General features: G+C 39.5%; 2 protein-coding genes and 1 non-coding gene across 3 annotated transcripts; all 3 read right to left on the reverse strand.

The window, feature by feature from the left end:
- Nucleotides 1–629: 629 nt before the first annotated feature.
- On the reverse strand, nt 630–11,662 carry gdi2 (GDP dissociation inhibitor 2). Its single transcript, XM_055055744.1, has 10 exons — nt 11,509–11,662; nt 7,471–7,578; nt 7,221–7,320; nt 6,952–7,086; nt 6,671–6,869; nt 6,459–6,590; nt 4,969–5,068; nt 3,906–4,077; nt 3,593–3,792; nt 630–1,712 (listed from the first exon to the last, which is right to left on the reverse strand). The coding sequence occupies exons 1-10, from the start codon at nt 11,551–11,553 to the stop codon at nt 1,560–1,562; spliced, it is 1,344 nt and encodes a 447-aa protein (XP_054911719.1). The 5' UTR covers nt 11,554–11,662; the 3' UTR covers nt 630–1,559.
- A 1,419-nt stretch (nt 11,663–13,081) lies between these two features.
- Nucleotides 13,082–18,448, reverse strand: ankrd16 (ankyrin repeat domain 16). The gene is made up of 7 exons (XM_055055397.1): nt 18,045–18,448; nt 17,291–17,511; nt 16,726–16,768; nt 16,221–16,329; nt 15,712–15,873; nt 13,695–13,773; nt 13,082–13,577 (listed from the first exon to the last, which is right to left on the reverse strand). Exons 1-7 carry the CDS (start codon nt 18,425–18,427, stop codon nt 13,402–13,404), a joined length of 1,173 nt encoding a protein of 390 aa, XP_054911372.1. The 5' UTR covers nt 18,428–18,448; the 3' UTR covers nt 13,082–13,401.
- Nucleotides 17,861–17,948, reverse strand: trnay-gua (transfer RNA tyrosine (anticodon GUA)). The gene is given in 2 exon segments: nt 17,861–17,896; nt 17,912–17,948. It is a non-coding gene; the product is annotated as a tRNA-Tyr (tRNA).
- Nucleotides 18,449–18,790: the final 342 nt, after the last annotated feature.

Raw genomic sequence — 18,790 nt, forward strand, 5'->3', positions numbered from 1 at the left:
CCTGCTGTGGATTGAACCCTAGAGTCTTGTCTGACTAGTAGACATAAACCAGGAAGAATCGACTGTGACGAAAAACAGTGACGGTCGAAAACAATCCGGGAATCGTAAGATCTAGTCGCGGTGTGATCACCAGATTCCAATGGAGATTTGTGCAGAGTACTATTCTCCAACATCTTCACTCGCCATGGAGAGGACACGTCATTCTGACGCTTTCCTTGCGCCAGGTTTCAGCTAAGAAGTAGAAGCTCTGGGTTTGTATTGCAGATTGCATCTGCAGTAAAAAATAATTCAACATGTGAAAATCTGAGCCCTTTCTGCTCCACGTAAGACAGTTTAGGGCAGATCATTTAGCTACTTGGATTAATAATTGGATAGCAAAAGGTATGCATGCATGTCAGTGCTTACATATGCATTATTTTTAGCTTTGTTACTGCGGAGTCTGTGTACTCCAGTTAATAATTGATCAAATGCTAAACTAGTTAACGATTATTTCAATAACCAACTCATCACCGTTAATCAGGTATATCGTTTCAGTCCTAGTTGGAACACTTGATATTAATTCTCCTGCGTGTTAGAACACTTTTAAAAATTCCAACTAAATCTATACATTTCCATAAAAAATGAACAAATACAAGTCACTTGTTTTATTTTTTTTTTTACTTTGCAGTACAGAAATCATTTGAGCCCAGGCCAAGTGTTTTTCTTTTACAGTTGTTCAAAACAGAGACGAGGCTCTCATCAGTTCAATACTGCAGTAATACATTTGGTCCTTCTTAAGTAATTACAGTGAACCATATTTGCCATCCACCATCAATTTTTGGATCGTTTTACCAGGCATAGATCCAAATGTCTGCTGCTTTCTAGGAACTCAAGCTGTTGGTAGTTTCAGGTAGTTTTCTCTTGAGTACGGTCATCAGCGTGACTGTTAACAGTAAAGCATACCGTCTTGGCAGTGTGTCAGAGGTGAGACCCCTTCTGCCGCAGGTCTTTATTTGCTGAAATTACGACACCCTGCAAAGGACAAAGTTGCTTACAAGATTTAATACAAAAAGGACAAAGCCACCTCTCAGTCAGACATGGAAAACAAACACCTGCAGAAACAACATGGTGTTGGAGATATTGTACATCTTTTAGAACCTGAATGACAAAAAAAAACAAAAAAAAACTTGGGCCCCATCCACCCTAAACCCCAGAATTAGTTTTTTTTAGAGATACTGATCAATTCTTTTTCTGATTCAGGGTCTTTGGATTATGCTTCATCTAAACATGATGACTCACAACAGTATAAAGTACTGACTAATAGGCATAAACTGTATTTAGTGCAACATCCACCTGAATGAAATCTGAAAAAGCAATGCTCCCTTTCTGAACCCTATCCAACAACACTATTTCATATCTTTCTATAAATCATAAACTTCCAGAGGGCAAACCGTATACCTGAATATCTGGTTAGCCCAGCCATGAATACATATTTCTGTAGTTTATCTATTTGTTTTGTTTTTTTAAGAATTCCGTAATTGCCATCTTTGATAATCTGGAGTACTGTGGATGTGTCGCCTCTACTCTGCGCCGTCGCCAAAGATGTCCTGCTTTTTGCGCTCCATTTCAGCAAAGTCAAAGTCTGAACCAGTCATTCGCTTGTAGATGTCCTTGATGTCAGCACAGGTGGTCTCGAAGTGAGTCGTGGCATCATAAGAGCGGGAGATGAAAATCTGGAAAGGACAAAAGGATGAGACGAATATTTCTGACTGAGCCCAGAGAACAAAATGCCTTAATGCAAGAAACTAAATCTATAATAAAACACATGGTTTGTTTCAAGAAATTTGATTGTCTTACTTATACTTGAATATATTCTTAAATATATTTTAAGTTATTGCGACAAAAAATAATATTGTTGTTTTGAGACTATTTTCAATTAACATAATGGCAATGGCATAATAATGCAAGAATACATTCCCAGAGATCAATAAACTTTAAATTCTAATGAACATTTAACATTGGAACTGGAATACATTATTAATATTCAAAATAAATGACAGAAATAAATAAAATGAATTAGGGAATCTTTCTTAACAAAATTTGATTAAAGGTTTAGTTAAAACCAAAGTACCAGACTGAAGACTTCAGTCATTGAGTTTGATTTAATGTTTATTGCAGCAGGTCTGCTGACACCGATTTCCAGAAAAAAACTAATTTGGGAGTGTGTGCTCTGGATTTGAACAGAAATTAAAAATACAAAGAAACAGTCCAACGCTAGCTGGAGGCCATTTAGGTTCTGTCACAAAAACAGCAATGAGGAAAACCAGAGCCAGGAGACTTTCAAAGACTTTCTGGAGCTGTAGTGGTGGATTTATGAGCAATAAGATTGAACTGACAGAGCAGCCAACCCACCGGGGGACCCAAACATTTGTGTTTCTTTTCCTTTGTGGTAATCTTGTCTATGATGCAAGTTCTGTATTTTTCAGGTGATGATCAGAGTGGTGTCTGATTAAAATGCTAATGAAATCTCAAAATACAATGATTTTTTACTGAAGCATGCTAATGTAAACAGACAGAAAGTAGAAAAGATCATGACGTACTGTAATTGTAGGTGTTCACAGAAATTGTTATTGATTTTATTGATAAGTAATGATAGTGATTTCTGTCCCTATGTGGTCGCTTATCTCCTTGACACATTGAAATGAGTGCAACCAGCCACACCACTTGCTTAGCTTGCACAAGCTCATCGCAAATGTTCGTAAGTGCCAAAGCTAAAGTAGACAAAAAACATGCACTTCTACTCTGTTACAGACGCTCACGCGCTGAGTCAGGTGCGCTCGTATACAAACGAAAGCATTTTCCCGTCAGCAAACAGAAAAACAATCGCCACAACCTGCAAAACAGGGAAGGATATCAATTTTTTAAAAATGCTGAATTTTGCTTTAATTGCTGCAGCTTGTTCTCCAAATAGCAACAGGAATAACTATTATTGCTGTTAGAAAGTAGGGATACATCATTGTGGTTTTCGTCCAATCACAGTATGTAAAAATCTTGACTCATTTTGGCCTACACCGATTTGTTTCTGCAACAAATATAGCAAAAAAGTTGCAAAGTTGACAGCAGTAGGCAGACCATTATTGAACGATGCCCTCTCTCAGACCTTTGCGGTAGTAGAGAAAAAAATAAAAAAAAAAAAAAAAATATATATATATATATATATATATATCGGTTGATTAGATCTATTCACGTGCAAGTATGCATAGGTCATTGATCACCCAAAATCAAAGAAATTGGGCGATCAATCTGCCTGCCTTGCCTCCCTCACCACCCGCCAAGACATGTTCCTACTGAGAAAACAATTTGGAATATGCTCTCACAAGGTGATGCTAGATCCATACTGCAACTACACACTAGCGGACTAGAAAGAGGTAACAGACAAATCCTGCTCTGGCTTCTGTTCTACCAAACAAAAGCCTCAACAGCTTTAACCTCTCCTACTTAAAACGATATCTTGTCTCATACCAAAACAAACATTGTTTTTAATTGTTGCCCATTTTTTCAGGACCAGAATGGGAAGCAGTCTTCAACAGTAGATTTACTCCACTGTACCTACCTGGCTTTCAGTGCCCATGTCGGTGGGTTCATACAGATCACTGATGCTGACAAACTTCTGCTCGATGGGTTGCAGGAGGTCCATGGCCGGCTTAATTTCTTTCTCTGGTTCGTTCGTCTCCACCGTGGTGCTGGCGATTGCGATGTATTTACCAGCTGCGGCCACGTTGTGAGCAAAAGAGATCATGCAAACGTAGATGTCTGTAAAGAGAAAATACGAAGTTAACGTTTGACAGATTCACTGTGGAAATTAAATATTTCCAGCATTTCTGTTTTAATCGAAGCAAGTCTTTCCTATTCACATGTGAACTCACCGTGCTTCCTGTTAACCTGATTCTGTGGGATGATGATCTGGCAAGAGTTGATGTCACCGGTGTTGGCGATGGGATGACTCAGGATGCAGATGACTCTGATCACCTGGCCAACTTTCTTCACACGATCCATGACGTAGCTGGGGTCACAGATTAGCTGTTTGCACCTTGCAATCTGAGAGGAAGTGGTGGACAGAAAATTAATAAAAAGAGCAGCTGGGTTTTAGAAATAAAAATGTAGGTAGTTGGTTTGAAAATATAAAGTTTGTAGTGGTGCTTAATCGTGTTCCAAGTTTTAAGTCATCTGCACTGACTGAATGGTTGCAGTCAGAATTAATGGATCCAAGACATTTGAGCTGCACCCAATTGTGGGTTTGACTGCTGCCAACAATTGGTCGTAATGTTGTATTAACATTCAGCTAACCAACAGAACAGGCCCATTTTCAGCATGACTGTTTTCTCCAACATGCCAACAGTCCTGCACTTCTTTCAAGAAAACATTACCATGATCAGGTAATGCTTTTTTTTAATGTTTTTGGAAAACTGACAAGCAGATGACATTTTTCCCTGCTACTTGTTAGCAATAAAACAAAAAATATATGCAAAATATTTCTAATATCTTGTTTCATTAGATTTTTTTGTTAATTGTAAGTAATGTCCATCACATATCTGAGTAGAAGTTTTTCTACAAATAAAATGAAGTGGAATTACTGAACATCTGCTTCATAGACTAGATTAATGAGTTTGTCACCCAGAAGCATTCCTCAAGTTCTCAGCCTAGATGTTCAAAATATCAGTGTTACATTTAGTGTTGATTAAATGAATGAATACAAATATGCTTTATAAACAGCATATAAATATGTTTTTTGTTTTGCTTTTATTAAATAAATCATTGAGCTGTTTAGTGTCTTGTGTGAAAACATAAATAGAAGAATTTATAACTAAGGTCAACATTTTTACATTCATTCCATTTCTCTGCCCAACAGTGTGTAGGCTGAAGTTTGGAAGCCAAGTTTGTACCATATACTGTGAGTAAAAACTATGATATAGATAACTGTGTGCTCACTTCTCCCTCAGACTTGACTCCCACCACCTTCCCGTTCTCCATCACGATCTCCTCTATGGGCTTGTTCAACATGTACGTCCCACCATAAATGGCACTCAACCTGTGATAGAACCAAACAAAAAACACTGCAACACAAATTAAAGTTTCACAAAAGCCTTCACTGACGTTCTGCCAACAGGGCTAACAGAAACATTTTTTAGCTCTTCTTTTATTGCCTTAAGGAAGAAGCGTTTTTCTCTTCATCATTGTTACTTCATGACAGTGACATAACACTGATATTAATTACTTCATGATTGTCAGTGTTTCACAGACAATTAGGGCCCCGCCAACAAGACCGGCCCCTCAAATCCAATAAGATGGCTATATGTAGTAATAGAAGGTGGTTATGGTTACAGATACTTCTATTAATTTTATTAGCCCAAGTAAAGCCAGATCACGTCAAGAGCCATTTCTGTCCCGTGTGGACGCTCGTCTACCTTCACCTCCCAAACTCACTTTATAGTTGATGCACTGAACTCGGTGAGAAGATGCGCGCAGCAAGCCACACTGATTGCATGAGCTCATTGACAAAGACATGTACTTATGCTCTGTGGACAGATCACTAGGATACCAGTGATTTTTAGATGTGCTGAATTTCATTTCGATTGCAGCAGTTTGCTCTCCTGGAAGTAGGAACAGTAGTAACTCTCCTACTCAGGAGCTCAGTTGGGTTTCATGTTATTTTTCTTTTACCTCTCAGACTGAAAGTGCTGAAACACAAAGAAAGACACCGGAGTGCAACCAGTAGAGGTCTTAACAATGAAGTCATTGAAGTGACTGGTGTGTCTTTGATGTTAGAGAAACATCTGCGAGCCTCAGCTAATGCGCCATATCACTGGTTAAATCATCATGGCAGCACGCCTCTGATAAGGCTGTAGGAATTTAAATCAGCAGAGGCTTATTGTTTTTGACAGACGTCACATGATGCCATTTGTTTCGTAATTTCACACCCTATGTGACTGCATCAAGTTTCAAGAAGCAATTTGCCTCAAAATCACACTTGCAAAGCAATAGCTGGTTCCATATGGGCTTTATGAGGACGAAGGCAGTTTAAAGAGGGGCGGGGCATTACAGCCATATGACAGAACTGTCTTATGATAGTTGTGCTACTTGGTAAAAACGGGAAAGTTAGAGATTCACCAATCGGCTAGAAATGTGAAATAATTTTCAGCAGATCAGTGCTGAATACTGAAAAGATGCCCTAAGAGGAAAGATTTAGATCAACTCGCAGAAGGGATGATTGAAATCAAAGCCAATTTTAAATTATATAAAATATAATTTGCAATTTAAGAAAAAAAAAAAAGATTAGTCAGAAATCAAATTTGGTATAATTTATGCAGAATCTCAAACAGAAAACCTAACTCCAACCCAATGTCACATTCTAAATTGCAGTTTCCCTACATATATACACCCACCCACCCACACAGTGAACCCCTGGAGGAGTGTGGTACCTGGCGAAGCCCTGCGGTAGCTCTCCCAGGCCGTACAGAGGGTAGAGGTACGGGCTCTTGCCGTATCTGGCCAGGGACTCGCTGTAAAGCTTTATTCTGTTTATTGTGTCCATGCAGGGTTGATCCAGGTACCTGAGGGAGGACGACGACACATTAAGCCTCCAGATCAGTGCATAGAAGACCACAAAACGTTAACCAGAGGCAGAACTGACTCGTCTGTGCGGTAGAGCGCCAGGGAGTGGCCAGTGAAGTCGATGACTTCCTGTCCCAGGCTGAATTTCTGGAAAATAGCCCTCATGGTGGTCTTTTGGGGATCCACACCTTCCATGGTTTTAGGGTCGTTCTCGTCGAAGTTGGCAACAAAGACCAAGAACTTCCGGAAGCGTCGCTTCTCAAACAATCCCATCAGGCCTTTAGCAGAAAAGAACAAGCTGTGAGTGAAGGAGCTGCTTTAATGAGAGCAGAGATCACATCCCGATCAGTAAGTACTTACTGGATGCCAGGGCCTCAGTCTCAGTGGAGGGCACTTTGTAGATCTTCCCTCCCTTGTACACATAACTGCCTTCAATCACCTTGAAATCCAGGTAGCGAGTCACCTGTGTGATCAGCAGCATGCGGACCAGCTGGCCTACAAACACACCAGCATTAAAGCTGAACAATGTGCCTTTTTTTTTTTCTCTGATTCATTGATTAATCATCAGAATTGATAGAGTACTCTATTGCTAAGACAATCGTTAGCTGCAGCCCCAGAACAGTTGTTACCATTAGCCATGAGGAACTTTGGGACGAGGTCCACATTCCAGTCCCGTCCCTTTCCCATGGACTCTGGAGGGGTGCCAGGCAGGTGGAAGCGCTGGTAGAGCTGCAGGGAGGAAGCAGAACCCAATGAGGCCCTCAGCTTACAGGCCCCACTTCTGAAACCAACACCATCTCCAACGATGCAGACACAAGGACAAAGCACTGTCTGTCTCGATACTGATGGGAGGTTGACACTGGTTTTAGGGGCACTTACATCTTCCAGTGGTGTGATAGAAGCGCTCTCAGCTCCGTAGTACGAGTTGCGGTCCATGTGAAGAACCTTCTTCCCCTTTACTGACATGATGCCTGATAAAATGCATTCCTAAAAAACAAAATCAAAGCACACAATTAAAGACTAAAAGTTCATAAAGGTGGTATCAATAAAGCTCACAGAGGTTCCATAATGAAGGGAAGTATGCATGTTCCTTTATTCTGGAATTTATGCCATTATAGAAGCAAGTTTGCAGAACTAAGTGGGTGTAATGTGCATCATGTGACCAGAGACTTAAAACAAGTTTCCTACTGAGCGTGAGGTCACTTTTTACAACTTCCTGCATCATCATCGTCACACAGAAAATGATAGACTCTGCATGTTTCCTGTTTGTCAGGGAAAAGCTGCCCTGAAGGAGGTAGAGCAGCAAACACCTTTCTCATATAGAAACAGGACAACTATAAGACTCAACTGAACAGCAGCAGAAGAGAAGACAGGTCAATTGATGGATTTAAATTATTTTAAAAACTGGTGGAGACGGTGTGTCTCACAAACACACCAACTGCGTTAGCTAAGTTGTTACAGTTTCAAACACTACAACACTTTAAGCATTACAGCACAATGTTTAAAGCAGGAGTGCCCCTCCTGCACCTGTTGCTGCACAGGGAAGGTCTCCTGGCAGCTTACACATTTGCTTAAAACTAGTCTGCTGCTCTTAAATAGCTTAGATCAAGAAAAACTGGCTTTCCTCTGCAGTGATCTGGAGCTGAAGCCAGCCTGGTCCATGCATAAAAGCAAACACAGACAGAGTGCTCATCACAGTAAACACCACACTGACACAGGAGAAACACACAAAGTGTGCAAACATTAAAGCTAACAAAATTCACAGGAAGCACAAAGTCCATGTTCACATCTTAATCTATTTAGTCATTAAGCCTTGAAGCATCGACTCATTTGATGTAAATTAAAATCAAACATGCCCAATATGTGGCCTGAATAATACAAAAGCTTTCTAAATCATGGACACTTGGGGGTTGGGGGGGGATTATGGACCATATACACAGTATTTATTAGGACTGAGCAATGAAATTACTGCTAAACTCATTGGAATAAAATTATTTCTTCCCATTTTATTTTTTCTGCCCCAAAAACCCAAACAGGTGGCCTAAGCATATTCAAAAACTCAATAGTCTTCAGTGTGAAATCAAATAATTTTAATTTAATAAAAAGTGAGCATGCCCTATAATGGCAGCCAATACTTTTTAGTGAATGGGCCTAAAAGTTCTCCTTCTCCAGAATCATCAGACGGCTGGGAGCCCCAGACCCAGAGAAACGGTTTCATACCACTCTTACTGGTGAAGTTGACTGATTCAGTCCATTTTTTTGGAATCTCATACATAGGCATCCTGTTTAAAAGCATCATTTTGCCACAGAAACATGCTGTAGCCACTATAAGGAATGGCAATTCAACATATGTAAATCCAACTATAAGCTTGCATTTTCTGGCCATCATTTTTATTGTCACTTTTTTACTCACTGTATTGTTCGTCGATCCCAGTATATTCTGGGATTAAGAGCCACAGCTGAATGTGAAGAGCTAAAAGCCACAAATCCTTGATACATCCTCTAAAAAACACTTATAATCAAAATATTTTAATTGTACAAACAATTTACCATGATCCACATTAATCCATACAGTGGAGACCATATCAGCACTACTGCAAAAGTTAATTTCCATGGTCGTCCTCTTGTACACTACTGGGGATACTACAGCCAACCATGGTCAAAGGAAAAAAAGACTGCTCCTGGAATGACTGCTTTACAAACAGCAATCAAATAATAAACATATAGCAAGTACTATATTTAACCAGCTGGATGGACTTTACTGCTCATTATTTCTGTACCTGAAGACCTTAGTGATTGAGATTAAAGGACCAGGGAGAGTGGTGGCAAGGAAAAGTAGAAAATACAGCTTAGGTGCAGCTGATAATCACAATATCCTACAATAATACCACTAGTGCACAGGCTACTAATATTGTGCAGCCATATTATTTTACTTTAGCACCAAGTCAAAGCTTGAATAACAATAAAAACAAAAGTGGTTGTTCTAGATTATTCCATCCAAATTTAAAGATCATCTTCAACTAGCTGAGTGGATAAGGTAGGATTTAATTAGCTGGATAAACATAACAGAACAATAAATTAATAAACTGTTTGGGAGATATGGTTCTGACTGGTCTAATCTGCAAAAAAATAAAAAATTAGACCACATTTTCAGTCGATGTTAATGATTATTATTATCATCCAGTCTTTGTCATTACTACTCATTTCCATTTATTTATGATAACTAAATGCATAAAAACTAATACTTCCTACTATTGCTGGTCTATAAATGCCTCTTCTTTCCTGCCTCTAGATGGACTCTGAGCTCAGTGAAAACCAGTTCCAGGTAACATTAACATGTAGAAATCAGAGGTCATCTCATAATTCCAACATTTATATTTGGATCATCCAGGAAAGCTCTCCCTTCAGCTGACGTTATACGTCACACACAATGGGTTGCATGTTATTCTGCCCAGTAATTTAAACACTGAAACAAAACAGATGTTAAGACACCCAGCTACATCGATAACACCTGTGACACGTTTCCATCCATAAATTGCCCGTTTAACCCAAAAAGAGGAAGGTGGTAGATGTTGAAGTCACTGATTTGAATCAGGAACTGAAACCTATGAAGCTCCACCCACCTCCTTTCATACAAACAAGGTTTTAGTCTGCGTGTGTTTTGATTGGTAGAAAAGCTCTTATTGAACCGGATTTTCAGAAAATGTGCGGTGATGTTTCAGTTCCAGTCCTGTTGAGTTCACACCCAACACTCATACAAAAGTTCTATAAAAATAAATCAGTAGTAATTATTTTTTTGGTTTGTTTTTGCAGTGACACTAATGTGGAAGAGTATTTTTAAAAACCGTAGGTAGATTAAAAAGAAACCTATATATATATTATATATATATCAGCATTTCCTTTTACAGTTCAGTTCACTAGGTTGAGGAGAATGCATGCGAAGTTATGTCGCTACTCATATATAGCACAGAGCTGCTTATTGGCCTGCAATAAAGTCATCACAGGGTTTCCATTGTATGCTTCAGCCATTAAAACTGCCTGAAAGTCAGGGGGCCTTTAGGAATCTAACGCTCTCCATAAAGTGGTGGAATGGTGAATGTGGTTTTGGAAATGCCATGAAAAAGTTTCTTAGTGTTACAACACAACATACTGGAAAAGATCAGGAAACTTCCCAACAATAACCGAGGCAGCAACTCTGTGCGCCTCTTCAAAGTGTCACAGAAGGGTGTGCAATTTGGACACTTCATTTAAATAAAGTACTTAAGCATTTCACTTAAAGTACTAAAAGTGTAAAAAATGAGGGACTTCTGCAAAAGTTTATGACAAGTCTCTAAATCGACTTTGAAAGGTTGCTTGGTGTTTCATCTGGAGATTCAAAAACTAGTCAGACTGAGTGAAAAGTGGCGCAGAATCAATAATTCTGTATTCAAACAAGATGCAGAAACATTCTCGAAGGAAGCGAAATCAAGGGAAATTAGTTTGCTCAAAGTGGCCTAGCCAATGCTAGCGGACTTATCCGCCTTTTAATCTCGCCTTGGCAGAAGAAAGCTCAACTAAAGTAGCGTTCTACTTCAGATATTTGGTGAACTTAATGCTTAAAATAACGTCACAGGAAATACATTCTGAATAATTACTAACTTACTGAAAGGTCAACTACTATTCTAATGCAGGTTTCGCGATACTGGATTAATCTTTCCATTGACAGCATATAGCATGATGCTAAGTGTTCGCCTTAGCTGCTTGGTTTCGGGTTTCCATTACTTTACATTACGCCGCCGCTCCCCTTAGCGGCTAAGCTAGCTACTTAGCTAATTGGGCCTAGTTATCTCGAAGCCAAGCTGTCAGCCACCGACTGCGGTAGTAACAGGTTGCAAATCAAGTCTGCACTCTGTTCCACGTCATATTCCGCTTTCTCACCGTAAGCCCAGTGCCCAGGACGATAACGTCGTACTCTTCATTCATTTTGCAACGCTTTTCGTCTTCTGCTCCTAGCTATCGGGAAATAAGAAAATGGAGATCTGTAAAGACTGGAAACGAAAAGAGGCTGCAGCTCAACGTCAGGCGCGTGACGCAGGGGGCGGGACTTCCAAGCTTGTCAATCTTTAGCGGAGAGTCGGAGAGTGTGATTGGCCTCCGCAAGTTTACCTGTGGAGTGAAATATAGTGGCCATTTGGTCCAGCACAGGTGCAATGAGCATGAACACTTTTGCTCTGTTCCTTCAAAAGCAACATTATCATTCCCGGGTGGAATATATCAGGTTATATTTTCATATATATTGAAAATGATTGAATCTGTATTATGTTTAAAATGATTTAAATCTAACAGTAATCGTGGAAAACACAACATCAGTTGTTGGCAAGCACTGTTACGCCACTTCATTTGCTTTTGCCGCAACTCTTTAAATCAGCATGTTAGTATTTAGCACTTAGCATGTTTATAGTTCCATATAATGACAAGACATTTTGAAAAAGTATGGGTTGCTTGGATTGGTTGCCAGGAGGAATGAGTAAGTATGGAAGCACAATATAGATCTGCAAAGTTGCATTGACATGAGTCTTGAGGTGTCCCAGTTTTGACCAAACTAGATATGTCCAGTTATAATGTACATCACTGGAGAAAATTAAACTGCACATCAGCACAAACTCCTCAAAACAACCAATAAGACAGTTTTTAACTTGGGCTTTTTTATTGCCGATAGAACCTTACAGTTAGCTTTTGCATTTGCCCAGTCAAAGTCCAGGATATTACCTTTTTGAAATGCTGAGGTGGGTCATTTTAAGAGCTGTGCAGAAACAAAACTCAATCATCCGAAGCAAAAAAGGTATAGAAAAATGGGTGAAATGTAAATGATAGGCAAACAACAGAACATTGATGGTTCTACAAGATGTACAATCATTAGGGGCACTTAGTTCTTATCATTCCCCACATTGGCTTAAACTTTAATAAATCAAAATAGTAAATAATCTATTTTTGTTTTGAAAATCTGAGATTAGAACATTTAGAACCTTGATGGGATTAGATTATTTTTTACTATTTACTAACAAATAAAAGTCAAGAATTGAAAGAGTGTGTTCTTTTTATAATGCCTGTTAAAACGTTACCGTCCTTACAAAAAATGTAAATTGTTTTAGAACCTAACTCTGGTTTAAACATCTAACAGCGTTCTGTCTGATCTGTCTGCTGGGTTCATGCCAGAAAACAGGACATCTGCCTTTATACTGACATTAAACTACACAAGTGGACTGTATTCTACTAATTACAGGCAATTTATTGAGCAAGTCTTAGCATATCTCCAGTAAATGGGGTTGAATATAAAATGCTTGCTTCACTTTGGAGGATTTCATTTGCAAAAGCAACCAAGAATATTTTTATTCAACTTTACCGCACAACATTAATAAATTTAAATTCTGAAATTCATTAACAAATTTAATGTTAATGAATTTCAAAGTGTGAAATATGTATGAAAATCTTCACTCAGTGAATGAAAACCTTTTTAAAAAAAAAAAAAGATTTATTGAATAGATTTTTATAAAAAAGTCTTCACAACCATTTGGCAGGGAAAAAGAACTCATAGCAAATCTCTAAATAAATATTTTTATGTCATATTTCCACTTTCCAAGGTACGTCATGAGCAAAATAGAAGGTCATAATATCATCAGGATGCTGTCAGAAAAGGGAGCATGCTGAGACACAACCTGATCTTACAGCATCTGCTCATATTTACACAAATTCCAGCAAACTGTCTCATATTAGCTTCAGTCTCTGAAGTATCAAAGCTTCAAAGTGACAATGACAAAAGTGTGTTTGTTTTCACGCCGACCCTGTATGTGTTTCTGGCGTGTCACGCTCAAACAATCGCAGTACGTCCCGCTTCCTGGCCAGCTGCTGGGCTGTTGCACCGGATCCGTCTTCAGAGTCCTGCAATCCGAGTAGCAGCAGCGTCCGAACTGCATCTGCATGCTGCCCAATGCAGGCCATGTGGAGAGCTCAGAGAGGGAGGACAGATGAGGAGCACATGGAGATTAAAGTTATTGTTCTTCGCAAAATTACATTTATATATCCAGCTGCAAATGAGAACACATGATGTCTGACACACTGCTTACCGGTGCGTCCTTTTTTGTCCCGAACGTGAAGATCTGCTCCGAGTTCCACTAGTGTTTTAATTACAGCAGTGTGGCCCTCCTGAAAAGCACCCAGCCTTATTAGTCTCAGATTGCACTGCTACCACTTTTTATAAAGGATTTTGAAACATTTTTAAACATTTCTTTAAGTCATAGTTTTTAGAAGGAGTCAGTAACTTCCCTTCTGTAGATATATTTCCTAGTGTATTTATTTATTTTCTAGAGGCACGGTATGGCTGACCAAACAACTTTAATTTCACAAGTCCAAAAGCAGATTTTTATGCACAAAATTTTTGACCAGCATAATAGATGATAATAGATAATAATATTCATAGAAATCTGTCTAAAAGTTTGTCTGTGATACAAAACAATGACCCTCTAATGTCAAATATGCAAGACCTTAAACTGTACTTGTCTGTCACAGGACCGTTTTAAAGTTTTTTCACAAATGTTTTGTTGGGTCTGGACTTTAACAGGTCCATTCCCCAAGAAGTCAGGCTTTTGTTGCTGTTGGTGGAAGGACAGCCCTCACCTTTTATCTCCTCAATTCTTCTGCAACCTCTTATAGTTTTATCTTCCAGAACTACACAGTTTCTTCTAGCTTCATATCACCTAACAGCATTTGAGAAAACTCAACAGTTCCTGTTGATTTGGATATAATAAAGGAAGTTAGTGTTTAGTTTATTTAAAAATTACACAAGAAAAAAACCATCAGCTGCTGCATTGTAGATGCGTTCTCAATAGAACTTCTACACAAAGTTAATCAGAGATGGGAGTTGAGCTTTCTACCTCCAGTCAGCTCTCATCTGTTGGTAATTTCAAAAAATATTTTATCAATGTGTGACATACATCAAAACTAAGATATTTCACAATTTTAGATTTGTAACGACACTAACAAACAGCATGTCTTACTGCACCTTACTTAAAGTTTTATAAAATTCAAATAAAGTTTTCTGACCTGCTTTAAAGCGTAGGGTGGGGTAATCTTAAAAAGTTTTTTTCATAAATTACTTAATTTATTTTCAACATGTCATGTTTGGCAGTGTGGCTCTCAGGCTTGATTTCTGAGTCCCAACAAGTGGAGGATCATGGCTTTCGTTGCAATTCTCCACTTTATATGTATATAAAAGACTTGAGAGTTGAGGAGAAAAGGAAGAATAAAGAGAATATATGCCTTAGAAGTCTGCTTCTACATCTGCAGAAAGAGAGAAAAACAGGACCGAGAAACCAGGTATGCATATGTAATAACATTAGTGTCACTGCATGCTATAAATTAAAACTAGATGTATTTAGTTGCAACAACAGCCCAATAAAGAATATCTGAATCGTAACACCTGTGTGTGTGTGTGTGTGTGTGTGTGTGTGTGTGTGTGTGTGTGTGTGTGTGTGTGTGTGTGTGTGTGTGTGTGTGTGAGACTCCTGTATTAGCTGTTGGTTTCTGCAGCACATCTCTTTCTCTTTCCAGGGTTTAGTTCTGACACTTCACTATTGGTAGAAATTGCTTTTTTCCAGGAAAAGCCTGACTGGCTTGATTTAAAAGTGTGCAAAAAAATTTTTTTCAACAAGATGTCAAACAAAATGAATCAGTGATATAGAACTATGTGGTGAGAATGTTTGCAATGTACCTAGATTTAAACTTTGTTTTTTCCTAAAGTTCACTGTCAACTTTCAGGAAGAAAACAAGTCAAATATACTGAGAGGGAAAGGTTTGGGTGGTTTGAAAGTCTCTCATCACAGACTCGTCTTTAAATGGAGTTTCCATCTGCAGTCACACGTAGCAATACAACGGCTCAGTGAGGAAGTAGGAAACCAGCTGTGGTCAGCCAGTGAACAAAACAATGACTCAAACCCAAGTCACAGCAGCGCTGCTAAAGCAGAAGTGAACATGCTAACTACACATGCTCCCAGCTCATCTGTTTTTTAAACATTCATTCGTTCTGCAAGTTCCTACTCTTGTCCTAATGTGCAAGAACCTCAACCTGATAGCAGCTGTTCTAACCTTTGCAGCGTAATGCAACGCAGTGAGTTGGATGTCAGTGGCTCTCTGGTTTATATCCACAGCTAGGTCCAGCGCCAGAAAACGGAGCGCCTCCTCCTGGCCAGTGACAGCCACCTGGTGCACCGGCTGAGCCCCGAGAACATCAGCTGCCACTGGAGATGCCTGCCAAACAATCACAGAAACTGTTGTGGAAAAGTATTCTGATTTGTAATACGCTCCTCCTCTAGGACACCAGTCACAAAAAGAAGTGTGATTTGTATCACTAAAGTGGATACATATTTTCAGACATAAATGTAAAACTAACAATCCCAATAATATGGACCGTTTTGGGACATTTGAAATACATTAATTGGAGTTAATGATATTGAAACATGGGGATGTGCACAGCTGGCTGAAACATCAGGAACTGGTGAACAGTGGACTGGTGAACAGAAAAAAACCAGCAAACTCAACCAATGCAGAATTAAAATATATATTTATATATAAATCCCTTCAACACTTTTCTCCACCTGGTGTTTCTCTATGAGCAGCCTGGCCACAGGGAGGTGTCCGTTCCTGACAGCATCCATGAAAGGCGTGACTCCACAGCTGTCAGCGCTGTCTGGGGTGTAGCCACATCTGGAAGAGATGCAGCAGAGCTGAACATCAGTCAGAGCAGGTGGGTGTGTGTGCTCATAGTCTGGCTACAATAGGGTCCCAGGTTGTTACACATTTTGAACCTTTTGATTCTATTATACATAGTTGATCTAAAATGCGTTCCCACATTATAGTGCATCCACTATGATGCTTCCCAGTGGGAATGAAGCCTTCAGGGTGATGTGTGGTGCTAATTGTCTACCAGAGAGGAGAAAAGGCTCAGTTCTGGTCTCCTGCAGGCCATTTACTGACACGTTTGTGGACTTGTCTTACAGTGATTGTCATGAATACTGTAGGAAGATTCTGGCTTTGCACAGTGTGGAACCTTCCAATGCTTCACGTGATTTAAAGCTTCATATGGTTACATTTCCCCCATACCTCTCCAGCAGGATGCTAACCACCTCCTCACAGCCATGCATAGCTAGAGGAAGAGCAGAAAAGATGTTAGTAGACTGCTATACCATGATAATGCTGGATTCAGTCTTAAGGGGGCAGTATTATGTGTGTTCCAGGCAGTTTATACCATAATCAAGTAACTATGTTAATTTCAGTAGTGATAAAAAAGCCATATGTATATCACATATGATTTTCAAAGAAATTTTACTTTGTAATTTAGCGTCTTAAAATTGGGTCTCTATATGTTTAAAAACTCCTGTTCTTTGTGGTGATTTTCTGAAACTCTGCCTTCAGGAAGCCATTAAAACATCTCTCCTCTATTAACTCCTTAACAATGTTTTTACCAGCGTTAAACTGAGAAGTAGCTCCTATAGTGAACTCAGCAAATGTTCACTATAGTTCCAACAGGTGTTTGCTAATTGCTGCTGGCTAGTCTAAAGGAGCTCAGCGGGGAAGACGTGGGGCTCCATTTGGAATAACATTATAACAAGACAATTTTATGTAGTGCTGCCCATTTAATTAATTTGCAGACAAAAGCATGCGCTACCTGCAGTGTGCAGTGGTGTTCTGCCCGTTCTGCTCTCGCTTCTCCAAACGTCTGGTGCAGCTCGAAGCAGCAGCTCCACGACCTGAGGGTCACCCTCCCTGCAAGCGATGTGGAAGGAGTTCCAGCCGTCCTTGTTTCTCAGGGTGGGGTCTGCGCCGTGGGACAGCAGCTTCCCTATCACCTTCAGATTCTTTCTGGTGCATGCCATCATGAGGGGAGTCCTGTGAGAGAGGAATCACAAAACATGACTAGAAGCTGACACAGCAATCATTTTAATTGTTTAATGATGTAATGTTGTAATATTTGTAACCTTATGGCAAGCGGTTTTAACATAAATTCGGTTTGTACCATCTGTACATTACGAGGCAATTTGAAAGTTTTAAATTTTTACAATTCAAAATGATGAGAATGAATGAACATAATAAAACACGGTTTTTAATAAAGGTGTAAAGTGTAAAATATGAGTCACTATTCGCTTTATTTGTTATAAAATGCAGATATATTTGTGCTAAAATAAAAGCTGAACAAGTACATTATAAATTCAGATAGTAAAATTAAACAAAAAGTCGATCCTTCGAGCCGGATTCGAACCAGCGACCTAAGGATTTCAGCGTATTGCCTCTACAGTCCTCCGCTCTACCAACTGAGCTATCGAAGGGAACTGCGAAACCTCCTTCACCATTAAGCTTTTAATCCGACTATCGGAGTCCTACGTCATGAATGGGTTTTATAACGATTTTCATTTGCCTCTTACCAGTCTGCCCTCTTTAGGCTGTCCACGTTAGCTCCTTCCTGGAGCAAGAAGTCGACACACTCCTCATGGCCCATGGAGGCAGCCTCATGCAGCGGTCTCTTGTAGTCGTTATTGCACACTTCCACGTCTGCGCCAAGCTGCTGTATTAGGAACGTCATAACGTCCAAGTGTCCGTGTCTCGCAGCGTAGTGCAGCAGAGTATCTGCCGAGCGTCCAAAGTGTTTGCCGCTGATAAAAGCGGTCGGTTCAGAGCTCCATGATGCGATGTGTTCCTGCAGACAGAGCAACCGTCCCTCCTGAGTTAGCTTCACAAGCAGTTTTAAATCACCTTCACCCATGCTGGTTGGAAGACAAAATGGACTAAACTCCGGGGATACAGACATGTTGGGAGAAGTATTCTCTTACAGGGGCTTTTCTCAGAGGCTGTAAAATTAGATGGCCAAGTATAGGTATTTACGGAGATTGTCTCTATCCAGAGATGTTTATATTATCCAAATTTTCGCACAACTCTAACTTCAGTCGAACTAAGCGTCCCAATGTGAATCAGTGAAAACTTACGTTACAGCACATAATACTTATTTCAGAATATGGTTGCAGAACATCAAAGCTGTTTCTTTGCAATAGCTTTTCCAACTAGCTCTTTAATGCAAACTTTACAACTTTATTGCAAATATGTAACAAATTAAACAGCTCATCAACAGTTGACAAATAAAACAGCATTTGGAGTCAAATGTACAAACAAAACT

This window comes from Poeciliopsis prolifica, unplaced genomic scaffold, assembly GCF_027474105.1.
Source record: "Poeciliopsis prolifica strain line A6 unplaced genomic scaffold, Auburn_PproV2 SCAFFOLD042, whole genome shotgun sequence".
NCBI classification, from domain to species: Eukaryota; Metazoa; Chordata; class Actinopteri; order Cyprinodontiformes; family Poeciliidae; genus Poeciliopsis; species Poeciliopsis prolifica.

What these genes read in the sequence shown, in the direction of transcription:
- ankrd16 (XM_055055397.1), bottom strand. Translation starts at nt 18,427, where the DNA reads ATGTCTGTATCCCCGGAGTTTAGTCCATTTTGTCTTCCAACCAGCATG. An exon ending in AGCCTAAAGAGGGCAGACTG is followed by an intron (nt 17,512 to 18,044) that starts GTAAGAGGCAAA and finishes CCTCTCTCACAG; the next exon opens with GACTCCCCTCATGATGGCAT. An exon ending in TGCTCATAGAGAAACACCAG is followed by an intron (nt 15,874 to 16,220) that starts GTGGAGAAAAGT and finishes ATTGTTTGGCAG; the next exon opens with GCATCTCCAGTGGCAGCTGA.
- gdi2 (XM_055055744.1), bottom strand. Translation starts at nt 11,553, where the DNA reads ATGAATGAAGAGTACGACGTTATCGTCCTGGGCACTGGGCTTACG. An exon ending in AAAGTTCCTCATGGCTAATG is followed by an intron (nt 7,087 to 7,220) that starts GTAACAACTGTT and finishes GTGTGTTTGTAG; the next exon opens with GCCAGCTGGTCCGCATGCTG. An exon ending in GCGCTCTACCGCACAGACGA is followed by an intron (nt 6,591 to 6,670) that starts GTCAGTTCTGCC and finishes GTCCTCCCTCAG; the next exon opens with GTACCTGGATCAACCCTGCA.